This window comes from Scyliorhinus canicula, chromosome 3 (genome assembly GCF_902713615.1).
Source record: "Scyliorhinus canicula chromosome 3, sScyCan1.1, whole genome shotgun sequence".
Lineage (NCBI taxonomy): Eukaryota > Metazoa > Chordata > Chondrichthyes > Carcharhiniformes > Scyliorhinidae > Scyliorhinus > Scyliorhinus canicula.
The window spans coordinates 23,561,732-23,580,506 of NC_052148.1; the positions used below are offsets into that span (position 1 = coordinate 23,561,732).

At 44.9% G+C, this 18,775-nt stretch overlaps 1 protein-coding gene across 1 annotated transcript in view; it reads left to right on the forward strand.

Moving 5' to 3' along the window:
* Positions 1 to 18,775, forward strand: part of atrn (attractin) — a 382,044-nt gene that overhangs the window by 236,858 nt on the left and 126,411 nt on the right. Inside the window, exon 27 of the mRNA XM_038792945.1 lies at positions 18,012 to 18,090. Coding sequence (XP_038648873.1) covers positions 18,012 to 18,090 — 79 coding nt within the window. The remainder of the gene's footprint in view (positions 1 to 18,011; positions 18,091 to 18,775) is intronic.

Sequence of the window (18,775 nt, forward strand, 5' to 3'; positions counted from 1 at the left end):
AGAATCAACATAGATTAGTGAAAGTGAAGTTGTGTTTGACTAATTTTCAGGTTGTCAAGAGTGCCATATGGATCAGTGCCTGAGACCTCAACTATTTAGAATTTATATCAATGACTTGGACGAAAGGACCAAATGTATGACACATAATAATCGCTTATTGTCACAAGTAGGCTTCAATGAAGTTACTGTGAAAAGCCTCTAGTCGCCACATTCCGACACCTGTTCGGGGAGGCTGGTACGAGAATTGAATCCGCACTGCTAAGCTGGGTAGGAATCTAAATTCTGAAGAAGACATCAGGAGTCTGCAAAGGAATATAGATCAGTTAAGTGATTGGGCAAAAATTTGGCAGATGGAATATAATGTGGGAAAATGTGAATATGTCCACTTTGTTCGGAATAGAAATGCAGCATATTATTTAAATGGGGAAAGATTGCAGAACTCTTCTCGGTGTCCTGGTACAGGAATTACAAAAGGTTATTATGTAGGTACAGCAAGTGATTAGGAAGGCAATTTGGAATGTTGTCATTTATTGCAAGGGGATCCCTAGTAGCCCGGCGGAGGATTCTTCTTCAGTGGAAGGATGCGAGGCCCCCAAGCGTGGAGGCCTGGGTCAACGATATGGCAGGATTTATTAAATTGGAGAGGGTGAAATTTGCCCTAAGGGGGGGTCAGTGCAGGGGTTTTTCCGGAGATGGCAACCATTCCTAGATCTCCTGGCAGAACGGTAAAAACAAAAGGTCAGCAGCAACCCGGGGGGGACGGGGGGTTGTCTCTTTGTTTTTGTTTGAATATCTGGTTTTTGCCAACGACGGGCGTTAATTTATTGTTTCTCTTTTGTATTTACGGCGGGGGGTGGGGTTCTGTTTTTTTTTGTTCTTCGAATTTTCTGTTGTTTTCTTTTTTGTGAAAATGTGAAAATTTGAATAAAAATTATTTTAAAAAAATTTTAAAAATGTATTGCCGGGGAGTAGAATATCGAAGTAGGGATGTTTTGCTTCAGTTGGACAGGGCCTTGGTGAGACCGCATCTGGTGTACTGTGTAGGGTTTTGGTCTCTGTATTTAAGAAAAGATATAAATGCATTAGAAACAGCTACGAATTCACTCTTGGATTGCAGGAAGATATAGGTTGGTTGGTCAGGTGGACAGATCAGTGGCAGATGGAATTTAACCCTGAAAAGTGACAGGTGATGAACAAAACAAGGGAATATTTGGTGAATGGGAGAACACTAGAAAACTCGGTGGAAGATAAGGGGACTGGATTGAGGGTGTAAGATTGAGGAGTATGGACAGCTGTTCCCCTTAACTGAAGGGTCAGTATCAAGGGAGCATCATTTTAAGGTGAGGTGCAGGAGGTTTAGAGGGGATTTGAGGATAATAAATTTCACCAGAGGGTGGTAGGATCCTGGAATGCACTATCTGGGAGGGTAGTAGAAATAGTAGAATTTCATCATTAAACAAGTACTTGGATGAGCACTTGAAATGTCACAACACACAAGGCTACGTGCTAAGCGCCGGAAAGTGGGATTAATGTAGATTTAATGTAGTTTTGTCAGTGCAGACGTAGAATCAAAGAAGGTCTACAGTGCAAAAGGAGTCCGTTCGGCCCATAGGGTCTGCACTGATCCTCTGAAAAAGCACCCAACCTTAGCCCACTCCCTCGCCAGTAACCCTTTAACCCCACCTAACTTGATGGGACGTAGGGCCTCTTCTGTGCTGTATGCCTCTGTGACTGATAGTTGGGATGCAGGGTGTTATGAGGTAAGGTTGGGCAGGCTGGGCCTGTATCCTTTGGAGTTTGGAAAAATTAGAGATTATCTTATTGAAACAGATACGATCTTGAGGGGACTTGACTGATTTAGATGGTTTCCCCTTATAGGAGAGGCTATAAGTTAGGGACACAGTTTAAAAATAAGGAGACTCCTATTTAAGATGGAGACAAGGATTTTTTTCTCTGAGGGCCATGAACCTTTAGAACTCTTTCCTAGTGAGTGTTCAAAGGAAGTGTCATTGAATATTTTAAAGTCAGAGGTAGATTCTCAGCTAACAAGGGAATCAAAGAGTACAGGGGGTAGGTAGGAATATGGAGTTGAGATCACAATATGATCTCATTGACACATGGAGCCAGCTCGAGGGGCCAAATGGCCGCCGCCTCATTTGTATGTTAACATGGCTTTGACATAGTGGAATTGTTGCTGGACCAGCAATCCAGAGACTAAGGATAATGTTCTGGGGACCCGGGTTCAAATCCCACCACTGCAGGTGATGGAATTTAAACTCAGTAAAATATCTGGAGTTAAAAGTCTAATGACATTAAACCATTGGTTGTTGTAAAAACCCATCTGGTTCACTGATGTCCTTTAGGGAACGAAATGGCCGAGCAAGCCACTCGGTTGTATTCAACCACTAGAAAAACACAAAAGAGGAATGAAATCGGACCACCTGGCAGCAACCCAGGCACCGGAAATGACAACTGTAAACCCAACCCTGCTGACCCTGCAAAGTCCTCCTTACTAACATCCTGTGCCAAAGTTGGTAGAGGAGTCTCGCAGACTAATTAAGCGCCAGCCTATAGTCATACTCGGAGTCCTACCTTGGAGACAATGTCCCAGACACCACTATCACCATTCCTGGGTATGTCCTGTCTCACTGGCAGGACTCTAGACCCCATGAAGTCTCATGGCTTCAGGTTAAAACCTGGGCAAGGAAACCTCCTGCCGATTACCATAATTCAGTCACCATCAGCTGATGAATTAGTGCTCTTGAGTATGGAAATTGGTAACTCGTGTCACAGCTGCATAGAACCTTAGTTAGGCCACACTTAGAATATTATGTTCAATTCTGGTTGCCACACTACCAAAAGAATGTGAAGGCTTTGGAGAGGGTACAGAAGAGATTTACAAGGATGTTGCCTGGTATAGAGGGCATTGGCTAGGGGAGGTTGGATAAACTCTGTCCTTAATAGAATGACGGAGGTTGAGGACTGATAGAAGTCTACAAAATTTTGAGGGGCATAATCAGAAGCTTTTTCCCAGGGTGGAAAGTCAATTACTAGTGGAGATAGGTATAAGGTGCAAGCGGCAAAGTTTAGAGATACATAGATACATAGAAGATAGGAGCAGGAGGAGGCCTTTTGGCCCTTCGAGCCTGCTCCGCCATTTATCACGATCATTGCTGATCATCCAACTCAACAGCTTAATCCTGCTTTTTCCCCATAGCCTTTAATCCCATTCTTCCCAAGTGCTACATCCAGCCGCCTCTTGAATACATTCAAAGTTTTAGCATCAATGTGCAAGGAAAGTTTTTTTGCACAGAGTGTGGCGGTGGCTGGAACTCGCTGCCGCACAGAGGGTGGCGGATGCCTGGAACTCGCTGCCGCACAGAGGGTGGCGACTGCCTGGAACTCGCTGCCGCACAGAGGGTGGCGACTGCCTGGAACTGGCTGCTGCATAGAGGGTGGCGACTGCCTGGAACTCGCTGCTGCATAGAGAGTGGTGGGTGCCTAGAACTTGCTGCCGCACAGAGAGTGGCGGGTGCCTGGAACTCGCTGCCTCACAGAGGGTGGCGGGTGCCTGGAACTCGCTGCCTCACAGAGGGTGGCGGGTGCCTGGAACTCGCTGCCGCACAGAGGGTGGCGGGTGCCTGGAACTCGCTGCCTCACAGAGAGTGGCGGGTGCCTGGAACTCGCTGCCTCACAGAGGGTGGCGACTGCCTGGAACTCGCTGCTGCACAGAGGGTGGCGACTGCCTGGAACTGGCTGCTGCATAGAGAGTGGTGGGTGCCTAGAACTCGCTGCTGCACAGAGGGTGGCGACTGCCTGGAACTGGCTGCTGCACAGAGAGTGGCGGGTGCCTAGAACTCGCTGCTGCACAGAGGGTGGCGACTGCCTGGAACTGGCTGCTGCATAGAGAGTGGTGGGTGCCTAGAACTCGCTGCCGCACAGAGAGTGGCGGGTGCCTGGAACTCGCTGCCGCACAGAGAGTGGCGGGTGCCTGGAACTCGCTGCCACACAGAGGGTGGCGGGTGCCTGGAACTCGCTGCCGCACAGAGGGTGGCGGGTGCCTGGAACTCGCTGCCTCACAGAGAGTGGCGGGTGCCTGGAACTCGCTGCCGCACAGAGGGTGGCGGGTGCCTGGAACTCGCTGCCTCACAGAGGGTGGCGGGTGCCTGGAACTGGCTGCTGCATAGAGGGTGGCGACTGCCTGGAACTCGCTGCCGCACAGAGAGTGGCGGGTGCCTGGAACTCGCTGCCGCACAGAGAGTGGCGGGTGCCTGGAACTCGCTGCCACACAGAGGGTGGCGGGTGCCTGGAACTCGCTGCCTCACAGAGGGTGGCGGGTGCCTGGAACTCGCTGCCTCACAGAGGGTGGCGACTGCCTGGAACTGGCTGCTGCATAGAGGGTGGCGGGTGCCTGGAACTCGCTGCCGCACAGAGGGTGGTGGGTGCCTGGAACTTGCTGCTGGTGGAAGCAAGTACGATGGTGATGTTTAAGGGTCATCTTGACAGATACATGAATAGAGGGATACCGACCCTGGTAGTATCAAAGCTTTTAGGGTAGACGGGCAGCATGGTCAGCGCAGGCTTGGAGGGCCAAAGGGAATGTTCCTGTGCTGTATGTTTCTTCTGTCAAGGGCTCAGAATATGCTCTGGATGGGTGATGTCCCTGTCCATCATCACGAATGGCTCGGTAGTACCACTGCACACTGAGCTGGCCAGGTCCTAAAGGACATAGCTGCTAGACTGTGACTGCAGCAGGTGGTGAGGGACCAACAAAAGGATCAAACAGATTTGACCTTCTCTTCCCAAACTGCCTGCTGCAGATGCACCTGTCCATGACAGTATTGATAGACGTGACCACCGTACGGTGCTTGTCGAGACAAAGTCCCGTCTTCATATTGAGGATACCCTCCATCATGTTGTGTGGCTCTGCCACCATGCTAAATAAGATAGACTTCGAAAAGATCTAGCAACTCAAGACTGGGCATCTATGAGGTACTGTTGTCCATTAGCAGCAGCAGAATTGTATTCAACCACAATGTGTAACCTCACGGCCTGGCATACCCCAAGCCAAGCTGTTCCAGTACAGCTACAACAATAGCATCTACCTGGTAATGTGGAAAATGGCCCAGGTATGTCCTGTACACAAGAAACAGCACAAATACAACCCAGCCAATTACCGCCCTATTAATCTACTCTTATCATCAACAGTGATGGAAGGAGTCATTGACAATACTATCAAGTGGCACTTACTCTTCAATAACCTGCTCATGGATGCTCAATTTGGGTTCAGCTCCTGACCTCATTACAGCCTTGGTTCAAATATGGACAAAAGAGCTGAATGCCAGAGGTGAGGTAAGAGTGACTGCCCTTGTCGCCAAGGCAGCATTTGATCAAATATGGCATCACAGCTGGGAATCAGGGCAAACTCTCCGCTGGTTGAAGTCATACCTGACACAAAGGAAGATTATTGTGGTTGTTGGAGGTCTATCATCTCCGCTCCAGGATATCACTCACTGCAGAGGTACCTCAGGGTAGTGTCCTGGGCCCAACCATCTTCTACTGCTTCATCAATGACCTGCCTTCCATCATAAGGTCAGAAGTGGGGATCTTTGCAGTTGACTGCACAATGTTAAGCACCACTCTCGACTTCTCAGATAATGAAGCAGTCCATGTCCAAATACAGCAAGACCTGGACAATATCCAGCCTTGGGCTGACAGGTGGCAAATTACATTTGAGCCACATAAATGCCAGGCAATGACTATCTCCCTCAAGAGAGGATCTAACCATTGTCCCATGTCATTACTATCGCTGAATTGGGCGGCATGGTAGCACAGTGGTTAGCACTGTGCGGAGTCTACATGTTCTCCTTGTGTCTGCCAGGATTTCCTCTGGGTTCCCTGGTTTCCTCCCACAAGTCACGAAAAATATGTAATTTGACATAATTTGGATGTTTGGAACTTTGTGTACCTGAACAGGCGTGGAACGTTGTGACTATGGGCTTTTCACAGTCTTCATTGCAGTGTCAATGTAAACATACTTGTGACAATAAAGGTTATTATTATTAATAAGAATCGCCCACTATCAAAATCCTGGTGGTTACCATTCGCAAAAACTGAACTGGACTAGCTACATTAATACTGTGGATACCAGGGCAGGTCAAAGGCAAGGAATCCTACGGCGAGCAACTGACCACCTGACCCCCCCAAAGCATGTCCACCATCTCCAAGCTAGAAGTCAGGAGTGTAATGACATACTCTCCACTTGCCTGGATGAGTGCAGCTCCAACAGCACACGAGAAGCTCAACACCATCCAGGACATAGCAGCCCGCTTGATTGCTGCTCCTTCCACAAACCTTCAAACCCTCCGCCATCGACGAACAGCCGTGTGTACTATCTACAGGATGCACTACATTAAGTCACCAAGGTTCCTTCGACAGCACCTTCCAAACCCACGACCACTACCATCTAGAAGACCAAGAGCAGCAGATATCTGGGAGGCTCCCTCCAAGTCACTGACCACCCTGACTTGGAAATATTGGATTGGATTTGTTTATTGTCACGTGTACCGAGGTACAGTGAAAAGTATTTTTCTGCGAGCAGCTCAACAGATCATTAAGTACCTGAAACGAAAAGGAAATAAATGAAAATACATAATAGGGCAACAGAAGGTACACAATGTAACTACATAAACAACGGCATCGGATGAAGCATGCAGGGGTGTAGTGTTAATGAGGTCAGTCCATTAGAGGGTCATTTAGCAGTCTGGTAACAGCAGGGGCAAAGCTATTTATGAGTCTGTTTGTGCGCAGACTTCTGTATCTTCTGCCCAATGGAAGAAGTTGTAAGAGTGAGTAAGCCGGGTGGGAGGGGTCTTTGATTATGCTGCCCGCTTTCCCCAGGCAGCAGGAGGTGTAGATAGTCAATGGATGGAGGCAGGTTCGTGTGATGGACTGGGCTGTGTTCACGACTCTCTGAAGTTTCTTGCGGTCCTGGGCCGAGCAGTTGCCATACCAGGTCATGATGCAGCCCGATAGGATGCTTTCTATGGTGCATCTGTAAAAATTGGTAAGGGTTAATGTGGACATGCCGAATTTCCTTAGTTTCATGAGGAAGTATAGGCGCTGTTGTGCTTCCTTGATGGTAGCGTCGACATGGGTGGACCAGGACAGATTTTTGGTGAAGTGCACCCCTAGGAATTTGAAACTGCTAACCATCTCCACCTCGGTCCCGTTGATGTTGACAGGGGTGTGTACAGTACTTTGCTTCCTGAAGTCAATGACCAGCTCTTTAGTTTTGCTGGCATTGAGGGAGAGATTGTTGCCGCTGCACCACTCCACTAGGTTCTCTATCTCCCTCCTCTATTCTGACTCATGGTTATTTGAGATACGGCCCACTATGGTCGTATCGTTAGCAAACTTGTAGATGGAGTTGGAACCACGTTTTGCCACGCAGTCATGTGTGTATAGGGAGAAGGGTAAGGGGCTAAGTACGCAGCCTTGCAGGCCCCCGGTATAGAGGACTATTGTGGAGGAGGTATTGTTTATTCTTACTGATTGTGGTCTGTGGGTCAGAAAGGCGAAGATCCAGTTGCAGAGTGAGGAGGCAAGTCCTAGGTTTTGGAGCTTTGATATGAGCTTGGCTTGGATTATGGTGTTGAAGGTAGTGCTGTAGTCAGTCAATAGGCATCTGATGCGGTTGTCCTTGTTGTCGAGATGCTCTAGGGATGAGTGTAGGGCCAGGGAAATGGCACCTGCTGTGGACCGGTTGCGACGGTATGCAAATTGGCAGTGGAGCAAGGCGTTCTGGGAGTATGGAGGTGATGCGCATCATGACCAACTTCTCAAAGCACTTTGTTACGACTGACGTCAGGGTCACCAGACGGTAGTCATTGAGCACGTTGCCTGGTGCTTCTTTGGTGGTCTTCTTGAAGCAGGTGGGGACTTCGGAGTGGAGTAGGGACAAGTTAAAGATGTCCGCGAACACCTCTGCCAGCTGGTCCGCGCAGGCTCTGAGTGAGCGACCAGGGATCCCGTCCGGGCCCGTCGCATTCCGAGGGTTTGCTTTCAGAAGGCCGATCTGACTTGAGAAGCTGTGATGGTGGTTATGGGTGAGTTATGGGCTGCTGGGGCAATCGACAGCGGATTGTTGGTTATCTGCTTGAACCGAGCATAGAATGCATTGAGTTGATCGGGGAGGGGTGTGCTGCTGCCGGAGATACTGCTCGGCTTCGCTTTGTAGCCCGTTATGTTGTTTCGTCCTTGCCACAACTGCCGAGAGTCTGTCTGTGACTCTAGCTTGGTTTGATAATCTCTCTTGGCATCTCGGATGGCTTTGCGGAGGTCGCACCTGGATTTCTTGACTCGGTCAGGGACGTCTGACTTGAACGCTTCTGACCTGTACTTCACCGTTCGTTATATGTTGCCGTTCCTTCACTGTCACTGAGGTAACATCCTGGAACTCCATCCCTAACAGCGTAGCGGGTGTGCCTTCACCTGACGGACTACAGTGGTTCAAGAAGGCAACTCACCACAACCTTCTGAAGAGTAACGAGGGATGGGCAACAAATGCTGGCCTAACCAGCGACGCCCACATCCTGTATGAATTTAAAAAAACAAGGACTAACTAAACAGTAACTTACAACAATCTTTCTATGCTTCGTGTCGGTGTGACTTCAAGCAAAGAGTTTATTTTTGCACATTGCAGAGCTGTGGAAACGACCATGCTATATTTTGTTCTGCCATGATGCACAAAATGCTTATCATAAAGTAAGAATCTACTATGACTACCCCCATTCCCGAGTCTTGAGTTATAGTCAAATGAGTGGGTAGACAGATCACAGTAATCTTTTGCTGATGTACAGCTAATGTACTGAAGATTGTTCAAGGTGGTATGTCATTTGGAGATTGTGAAGCAGAATGATGTATGAAGATAATGGCTCACAAGTGTTTAAACTGCTGCTGTAGTGATGCGGGGTGGGGTGGAGGTTAGCAGGAACATGTTTATGAGGTGAAGATGTCAGAACTTCCACTCCTGTTGAGTTACTTTAGCTGAGCATCAAAAGAGGTCAAAGCACTTCCAAGAGTTTCAGATAAGTTACGGTCAATATTTGGAACATTTTCATCACCATCTTTGAAAATTGCTTACATCGATAGCCTAGCAAATATAGCTGAGGTTAAGCTGTAGCAGGATAGACTGGCTGATACCAAAAGGTTAAACACAGGGGAGACACAACCAAAGTGTACCATGTACTCGTCAGTGGATTCGACAGACTAATTGGAAACGTTTGACATTCTGAAATAATGCAGACATGTAAAATTGGGGATCTTTGCTGGTCCAGCCTAGAAGGAAAGCTGACACACATCTTGTCATATTTAAGTGATTCCACTGATTGTGAGTCTTTGCAGCACTTTAAGCAGAGCTCAGAATTATCTCCTTCTGTAGCATTGCGCCATTTATAAATATTGAGAATGTGCGCAAAAATTGGTTTGAGGTTTCGAGCCTGTAGGAAGTAGAAAATCTGAAGGAATGAATATGGCAATATTGAAAGGCTCAGAAAAATGTGACGGTAAGCAATAAATCCTGATTTTGATATTGCTGAGGGAAGAGGGGAGAATGTATTTGAATTCAGGGTGAAGAGGAAGGAGTTTAGATAACTAATACAAATGTAGTTGTATTGATGAAATCTCAACCAGAAATATTTCTTTATCATTCAGCGCCAGTCATGTCCACAAGGAGGTGCTCTCCACAAGTAAATCTCATGAAATACGCTAGGTATCAGAACTGAAGAGAAGTACCCCTGAAGAATGAGATTTCTGTTCTCCCAGGTTCAGGCTTTATGGAAGGCACATCAAATGAATTCTTCCTTTTAATAGATCTGTCATTTTTCAGTAGGTGCAGGAGAGAAATGGGACTTAGTGAACTGGCTTGGCATCAGCTGTGACAAACAGCTTTCATTTACTTTTGAGTCTGTGTGGCTTTTAAAAGAATAGTGTTTTCATTTAAAACTGTCCATACCCACTTCAGTCTGTAGTTTGTCAGGTGACAGTTACAGATTTTCTTCCCCTCGAGAGTGAAAGCGCAAAGTAAGGAGAGAAACGTCCCCCGCAATATCTTGTGATTGAATGTTATTGGACATCTAAGATGATCAAAGCAGTCTTGAGCAAAGGTTGTCTTGTGCCTGTCAGCACACTCCAATGGCTCAATGCTCAGATTGTCTTTACTGATGTAGACCTGGAACTCTCTTGGCTCGTTTGATCAGGTTTGAGGATTCTATTGCCATTCCAATGGTACATTATTCTTGCAAATCCCTTCTGCTTCTCGTTGCTCCATGTCTGGGTGTTCTGCTTTTGATCAAGCATAGATGCTCTAGCAAAAACTAAATAGTAGATGCAAAATAAGCTCACGTCTATCTTCACGTCTGTCTGACTTTCCTGTCGGAAGACATATTAACCTCTTGGTCCTTGGAGACGCACAGTTTTCAAAGAGACAAAGGGAAATAACTAATTTATTTTTTCTCAGATGAGCATTGGGAGGCAGGCTACTGCCTTGTTGCAACTCATCAGTATAAGATGTTAGGATAGCAGACCAGACCCCAATATTTGTTAGGATTCCGGATGAGAACTCCAAACATTTTTAACATTTTTTAAAAATGAGGAAAGGATACTTCACCCTGGTGGTGATGACTCTGACCAATTGGTATCTTTTATTTTAAAACAAACTTTAATTTAAATACAGAATTAATCACCTTAAGATCAAAGTAGAATAGCTTTGCAATTATCGGTTAAACAGTTCTTAAATACTAGAAAAAACTTAACTCATCATCTATACCTGCTACTAACTCCAATTAAGCAATCCAGTGTAGTTCAAATGCCACTTATAAATAAAGTTAATAAAACGGGTTTACTTGCTTAGCTGTGCAGAGACATTTGGAGAGTGTTCAGCAGATCCAATGCACTCAGCCTAACAGCATATGATAAAACTGTTGGTCACCTTAAAATCCTAAAACAGACTGTAAAACTACAGACAGAACTGGCTTCTCCCATTAATTGCATCATCAGGGAATCACCAGCAAACACAGCACAATTCCATTAGCTCTTTATCTGCACCCAAGTAAGTGGTTAAAATCCATAATTACCTCACTCTTTTACTACTCCTTAATTCCAACTTTAGCAGACGCACAGTCTGGGTATCTTAACCTAGGTTCTTTAATAGTATTACAGCAGCAATTATATACTTTAACCCAGACTTCTAAAAACATTACTGCAACAAATATAAAATATAATGTATATCAATTTTGACAGTCATCACAATGATGACAACTTTAGAGGCATTCAGGTACATTAATCATAATATAATGTAAACATTATTGGTTAGAATGCATTAGCTTATGGGTTGCATTGCAGAAAGCCTTGGGAGTATTTTTATGGACGTGCCCTGCGTTTGATAAGATGTCGCACAGTAGGTTCACAAGGTGAGATCGCATGGCATTAGGGGTCATTTATTAGCTTAGATAGAAGACTGGCTGATGGACAGAAGACAGAGTCGGGATAAATGGGTCCTTTTCAGGATGGTGAGATGTTACTAGCGGGGTACCACAGGGTTCGGCCCTTGGGCCCCATTCTATAGCCAAATTTGCAGACGACACAAAAACAGGTGTTATAGTAAGCTGCAATGAGGAATAAACCTTATGAATAGTTATAGAAAGGTTAGGAGTGTGGGCCAAAATGTGGCAGATGGAGTTCATCGTGGATAAGTGTGAGGTCATGCACTTTGGTGGGAAAAATGGGAAGGCAACTTATTATCTAAATGGGGAGAGACTTCTGGATGCTCCATTGCAAGGGGATCTGGGGGTACTCGTTCATGAGTCACAGAAATCGAGCATGCAGGTACAGCAGAGAATAAAGAAAGAGAATGGAATGTTGGCATTTATAGCTGGAAGAATAAGGAATAATTATGTTATCGTTATCTTTATTATTGTCGCAAGTAGGCTTACATTGAAACTGTAACGAAGTCACTGTGAAAAGCCCCGAGTCACAACAGTCCGACGCCTGCTCGGGCACACTGAGGAAGAACTAAGAATGTCCAATTTACAGTACAGCACATCTTTTGGGACCTGTGGGAGGGAACCGGAGCACCCGGAGGAAACCCATGCAGACATGGGGAGAACATGCAGACTCCTCACAGACAGTGACACAAGCCGGGAATCAAACTTGGGACCCTGGTGCTGTGAAGCAACAGTGCTAACCACTGTGCTACCTTGCCGCTCATAGACTATAACTCGTCTGCAAATTTCGATGCGTAATAATGCTCCAGCCGGTTTCAATCCGGGGACCTGTAGTGTGTGAGGCGAACGTGATGACCTCTGCACTACCAGCGACATTTTAACCAAACAGCGGTGACCAAATTCAACAGTTGTTCCAAAAGTTGTTCAGGAAGCCGGACATTAACCACAGGTCCGGGGTTCGGGGGGGGGGGGGGGGGGGATGGGTGGGAAGCAGCGTATGCAGACCCCGTCCCTGGGGATACCACACACATACACAGCCTTAAGATGTTGTTGCGCCTACAAGGTGTTATTGAGACCTCATATTGAATATTGTGCACAGTTTTGGTCGCATTATTTGAGGAAAGATGTGCTGGCATTGGAGGCGGTTCACTAGATTGATTCCAAGATATGGGGTCTTGTGAAGAGAAATTGAATAGTTCAGACCTATACCCTTGAGTTTAGATAAATGAGGGGAGATCAAATTGATGTACACAAGATGATACGTAGGCGTGGAGTAGATGCTTCCTCTTGTGGGGCATTCTAGAACAAGAGGTCATAATCTTAGGATAAGAGGTAGCAAATTTAAAACTGAGTTGAGGAGAAACTACTTCTCGCAAAGGGTTGTGGATCTATGGAATTCCCTACTGCAGAGTGCTGCGCATGTTGGGACAGTGAGCAAATCTGAGGAGGAGTTGGACAGATTTTTAATTGGTAATGGGTTGAAAGGTAATGAAGAATAGCAGGATGGTGGATTTAAGGCCATAATGAGATCAGCCATGATTGAATGGCAGACCAGACTTGAAGGGCTAACTGACCTAATCCTGCTCCTTTGTCTTATAAAAATACCTGAGATCTCTGGATCAGGAGTAACCCACTATTGTTTTTTGCCATGGAAGCAGATTATGGCGATGAAGCAGAAGGCAGTGGCATATATTATCACTTGGCTAATAATCCAGAGACCCGGGGGGAATACTCTGGCGTCCTGGATTTGAATCCCACCATGGCAAATTGTGAAATTTGAATTCAGTAAAAATCTGGAATTAAAAGTTGAATGATGGGCAAGCAACCATTGCCGATTGTTGTAAAACCCATCTGGTTCACTAATGTCCTCCAGGAAGGAAGTCTACCATCCTAATCCCTATCGTTTGGCCTACATATGACTCCTGACCCACATGGCGATGTGGTTGACTCTTAATTTCGCCCCCCCCCCCCAAATCCCATTGAAATGGCCAAGCAAGCCGTCCAGTTGAAGGGCAAATAGAGATGGGCAACAAATACTGGCCCAGCCAGTGACGCTCACATCCCAAGAACAAATTTTTAATAACTGTATTGCCCATTCCTAGTGATGGGCTTCTCATAATGATGGGGTGAGGATTGCAAGATGGAAGAAATGTGACAGATGTTTTTTTTTAATTCAAAGTACCCAGATCTTTTTTTTCCAATTAAGGGTCAATTTAGTGTGGTCAATTTAGTGTGGCCAATTGACCTAGCCTGCACAACTTTTTGGGTTGTGGGGGTGAGAACCATGAAGGCGTGGGGAGAATGTGCAAACTCTGCATAGACAGTGACGATCGAACCCAGATCCTTGGTGCCATGAAGCAGCAGTGCTAACCACTGAGCCACCGTGCCGCCCAAGTGTGACAAATGTTTAAGCGAGAATGGTGTGTGACATGAAAGGAAACTTGAGGTGATTGGGTGTCTCTTCAAAAAATGGCAGCTAAACAATGGGCCGCCTTCAAAGGCTAGATAGTGGGGGGCACAGTCAAGGTATATTTCCTCAAAAAGGAAAGATAGGACAAACAAATCCAGAGCTGCCTGGATGACTAAAGATATTGAGATTTGAGATGAAGAGGAACAAAATATGCTTCTGACAGATAGATAATACAGTGGAGAACGAGGCTGAATATAGAAAATACATAGCTAGCAAGAAAGCTAATAAGAGAAGACCATGAGAGTGTGAAATAGGACTACCAGCTAATGAAAATTAAAAATGAAAACCGCTTATTGTCACGAGTAGGCTTCAATGAAGTTACTGTGAAAAGCCCCTAGTCGCCACATTCCGGTGCCTGTTTGGGGAGGCTGGTACGGGAATTGAACCGTGCTGCTGGCCTGCCTTGGTCTGCTTTCAAAGCCAGCGATTTAGCCCAGTGTGCTAAACCAGCCCCTATTAATGTAATAAGGAATGCCAAAGCCTTCTATATAAATAAATAAAATATTGAAACTTACAGGATACTGTGAGGCCTGGATAGAGTGGACGTGGGAGGGTGTTTCCACTTGTAGGAAAAACTAGAAGCAGAGGACACCATCTCAGACTGACGGGACGATCCTTTAAAACAGAGATGAGGAGGAATTTCATCAGCCAGAGGGTGGTGAATCTGTGGAACTCTTTGCCGCAGAAGGCTGTAGAGGCCAAATTACTGAGTGTCTTTAAGACAGAGATAGATAGGGTCTTGATTAATAAGGGGATCAGGGATTCTGGGGAAAAGGGATCGTAAGACATATCAGCCATGATTGAATGGCGGAGCAGACTCGATGGGCCGAGTAGCCTAATTCTGCTCCTATGTCTTATGGTCTTAAAAGGATGGTAAAAAAGAGTTGGGACTCCCCAGAGAGGGAATTTGTCTGAAGACAGGGGAATAAGCTGAGGTATAAATCCAGGCCATGGTGAAAGAGGAGATAAATAATACACTGGATGGATTTAAAATTGATGGGAGGCATTAGAAAGGATGGCTATAGTTGGTAAGGCACAAGGAGCGGATGAGATGAATGCAGATGCAGCAAGCAATTAAGAAGGCTGATAATATATTACCCTGCATGGCAAGAGGATTTGATTACAGGAGCAGTGTAGTTTGCTTCATTTGTACAGAACCTTGTTTAGACTGTACCTGGAGTAATGTGTGCAGTCATGGTCCCCTTATCTCAGGGAGGATATTATTGCCATTTGCAAAGATACCCCAGACTTGTTCCCCTGATGGCAACCTATGAGGAGAGATTTGAGAAACTGGGTCTATATTCTCTCGCGTGTTGAAGAATGAGAGGTGATCTCATTGAAAACTACAGAATACTTAAAGGAATAGACAGGGTCAAAGCAGGTCAGATTGGTTAGGGAGTCTTGAACCAGGAGACACAATTTCAGAATAATGAAGAAGCCGTTTAAGGCCAAGGTGAGGAGAAATATTTTTACTCATGAGGGTTGTGAGTCTTTGGAATTCTCTACCCCAGATGGCTTTGGAAGCTCAGTCATTGTGTATGATTAAAGAAGAGATTAACAGATTTCTCAATACCAATTATATAAGTGGATAGTGTAGGGAAAAATACATTGAAGTGGATGATCAGCCATGATCGTATTGAATGGTGGAGCAGGCTTGATGGACTGAATGGGCAACACCTCTTGTGTTCCTCTACTGAGGGAAGTGAGAGTGGACATTGCAAAGGCGGGGGGGGGGGGGGGGGGGGGGGGGTTGGGGGGGGGGGGGGTTTGCGATGCCAGAGGATATCCTTGTATGAATGTTGCACCCCTGTTCAAAAATGGTTGCTAGGATATGCCGAGCAACTACAGGCGGCTAGCCAGTTTAACTTCGGTGATGGAGAATCATCTGGAAATAATTGAGGGCAAAATTAATAGTCACAGTGACAAATGCAGTTTAAGTAAGGAAAGCCTGCACGGATTTATTGAAGGAAAATCATGTTTACCTAACTTGGAGTTTTTGAAGAGGTAACGGGCTTGGTGAGGGCAATGCTGTTGATATGGTGTACCAGGACTTTGAAAGACATTTGATGCATGTCTTCACAACAGACTTGTGATCAAAGTTACAGCTAATGGAATAAAAGGGACAGTAGCAAAATGGATGTGAAATTGGATGAGTGAGAGGAAACAGAGCAGTGATGAATGGAATTTTTCGGGCTGGAGGAAAGGTTTGTATTGGAATTCCTCGGGCTACTGTTGGGACCTTTGCTCTTCCTGAAATATATTATTGACATACATGTACAAGGCACAGCTTCAACATTTGCAATTGATAAACTTTGAAGTGTTGTGAACTGAGGAGGATAGCATTGAACTTCCAAAGAACATATAAATATGAAGAGATTCATTTTGATAGGAAGAACGTGGAGAGTTGATATAAAATAAAAGGAAAACCCTAAAGGAGTGCAACAGCTGAGAACCTGGGTGGAGATGTGCAAAAGTCATTGAAAGGGGCAGGGCAGGTTGAGAGAGCAGTTAATAAAGCATACAGTGTCCTAGGATTTATTAATCGGGGCATAAAGTGTAATAGCAAGGAGATTATGCTGATCTTGTGCAAGATGCTAATTCAACCTCAGCTGGAGTTTTGCGTCCTGTTCTGGGCACTGTGCTTCAGGAAAGACATGACGGTATTGGAGAGAATGCAGAAAAGATTCACAAGAATGGTTCTGGGGCTGAGGAACTTCAATTATGGAGGTAGATGGGAGAGAGTGGGACTGTGTTTTTCTTGACAAAGAGAAGGCTGAGTGGAAATTTCATAGAGGTATTCAAACTCATGATGGGGCTTAATAAAGTAGATGGGGAGAAACCGTTCCCAGCAGTGGCTAGATTGAGAACGAGATGTTGCAGATTTAAAGCAATTGATTTTTTTTTTAAAAAAGCAACATGAGGACAAACTCTATTGCGGTGTATTGTAAGCCTACTTGTGACAATAAAGATTAGTATTATTCTTTAAGGAGTGAGTGGTTAAGGCCTGGAATGCACTGCCTGATGATATGATGGAGATGCATTCAAAAGGGGATTAGAAAGGAACAAAATGCAGTGTTATGGGGAATGACGCTTGGAGTAAATTGCTCATTCAGAGAACAGGTGCAGACATGATGGGCCGAACAGCCTACTTTTGCATTGTAACGCTGCAGCAACCTGTAAGATGGACAATCGGCTCAACACTTGTGATTTGTCTATCTATTCTCTGCTTTGAAAAAGTCCCATGGTTCTGTTTTAGTTAGCTTATGTGCCTTAGTTCCCACGTTTGCTGAACCATATTGAAATTTCACGTAATCATACAAACATTCCATTTTTATTCTGTGCTTTGGTTGCACTCCATTAATAGAACTTTGACAATTGTATTTTCAAAGAAGCAAGGGAAGGTTTAACTTTCATGTTCAAAAATGTCACGAACCGCATAGTATTTGGTGACTGCGAACGAGGAGGTTTGAGCAACTCACCTGCCTGCTCCAAATGGCACTTGTTGGATGTACACTTAATTTACAGAGTACCACTCAGGTTGAAAAGCTTATTGAGTACCAAAAATAAGACATGAAGTGAAGCAATAAAAGTATGAACGTAGAATAAAGCAATTAATGCGCATTTTTCGTAAACTAATTGCAAGCTTGTAATAACAAGGAGTTCAGATATCACATTTTATCACAGTCACCAAATCACTAAAGGACTACATGAGTCATTTGGGACAACCAGCTACTGCTAGAATTTAGTAATGATGAGCTTATATATTCATGGAATGTGGGTGTTGCTGGCTGGGCCAACATTTAATTCCCATCCCTGCAAGTAGACGGAGTGTCATCTAGGCCAGACCGTGGAAGGGTGGCAGAGCAAGCTCAAGGGGCTGAGTGGCTGACTCGTGTTCTAATTCTGCAAGTTCCTATGTAGCTCAATTAAGCTGATATTTCTTTTTTTTTCCTGACTATATCTAATTCAGTACATTGTATATGTATGAACATATTTCTCAAAGTTGACTGTTTGTTTTGCAAAAACATATTTTCCAGTTGTTTTCTGTCGTTACTGTTGGTGGCTGCTGTAGTGTGGAAGATTAAACAAAGCTGCTGGGCATCGAGGCGGAGAGAGGTAAGCTTGTATTCACAGAGATACCAACTGACTATCCCTCACTCCTCCACCACTAATCTACACCTGTATATTTCTCCTTAAACTATCCGAAGTTGAGGCTTACACCTGTATATTTGTCCTTAAATTATCTTAAGTTGAGGCTTACTCCTATTCAATACGATATTAAGCATTGAACTATCTTATCTCCAAGAGTAATTGTGGCATTTAAATGCGATGTGTCTATATTTTGGACAGATATCAACATCTATTTTTTGGGCAGGTTTCAACAGTTCATGCTGAAATAGATCTTTGTTCCATTAGGTGCTAGGTTAATCAGTCAGTGTAACAGATGCAAAAATAATCAGATTTGATAGATAATAGTGACCATCAAAATTGTCGCAGTAATGCTTTGGGAGGTTTTTATTGTCTCAATCTCTGGTTTTAATGTGTGTAAATAACGCATTTCGTTGATGAGTCTTTCTTCATGCTGAAACATTTGTGTTAAATTACTTAATCTGGCCACTATAATAAAGAAATAACAAGTTTTCTGTGGTAATGTCTTATTACTGCTGAACCAGTAGAATAAAATATATGGATTTGTGTGGTTTTGTGAGTGGATAATGATGTGATTAAAACTATGAAGCCCATGAACAAATATTCAAGTAGAGCCTTTAACTTGAAACAAAGATGCTCAAGTGTGACATGA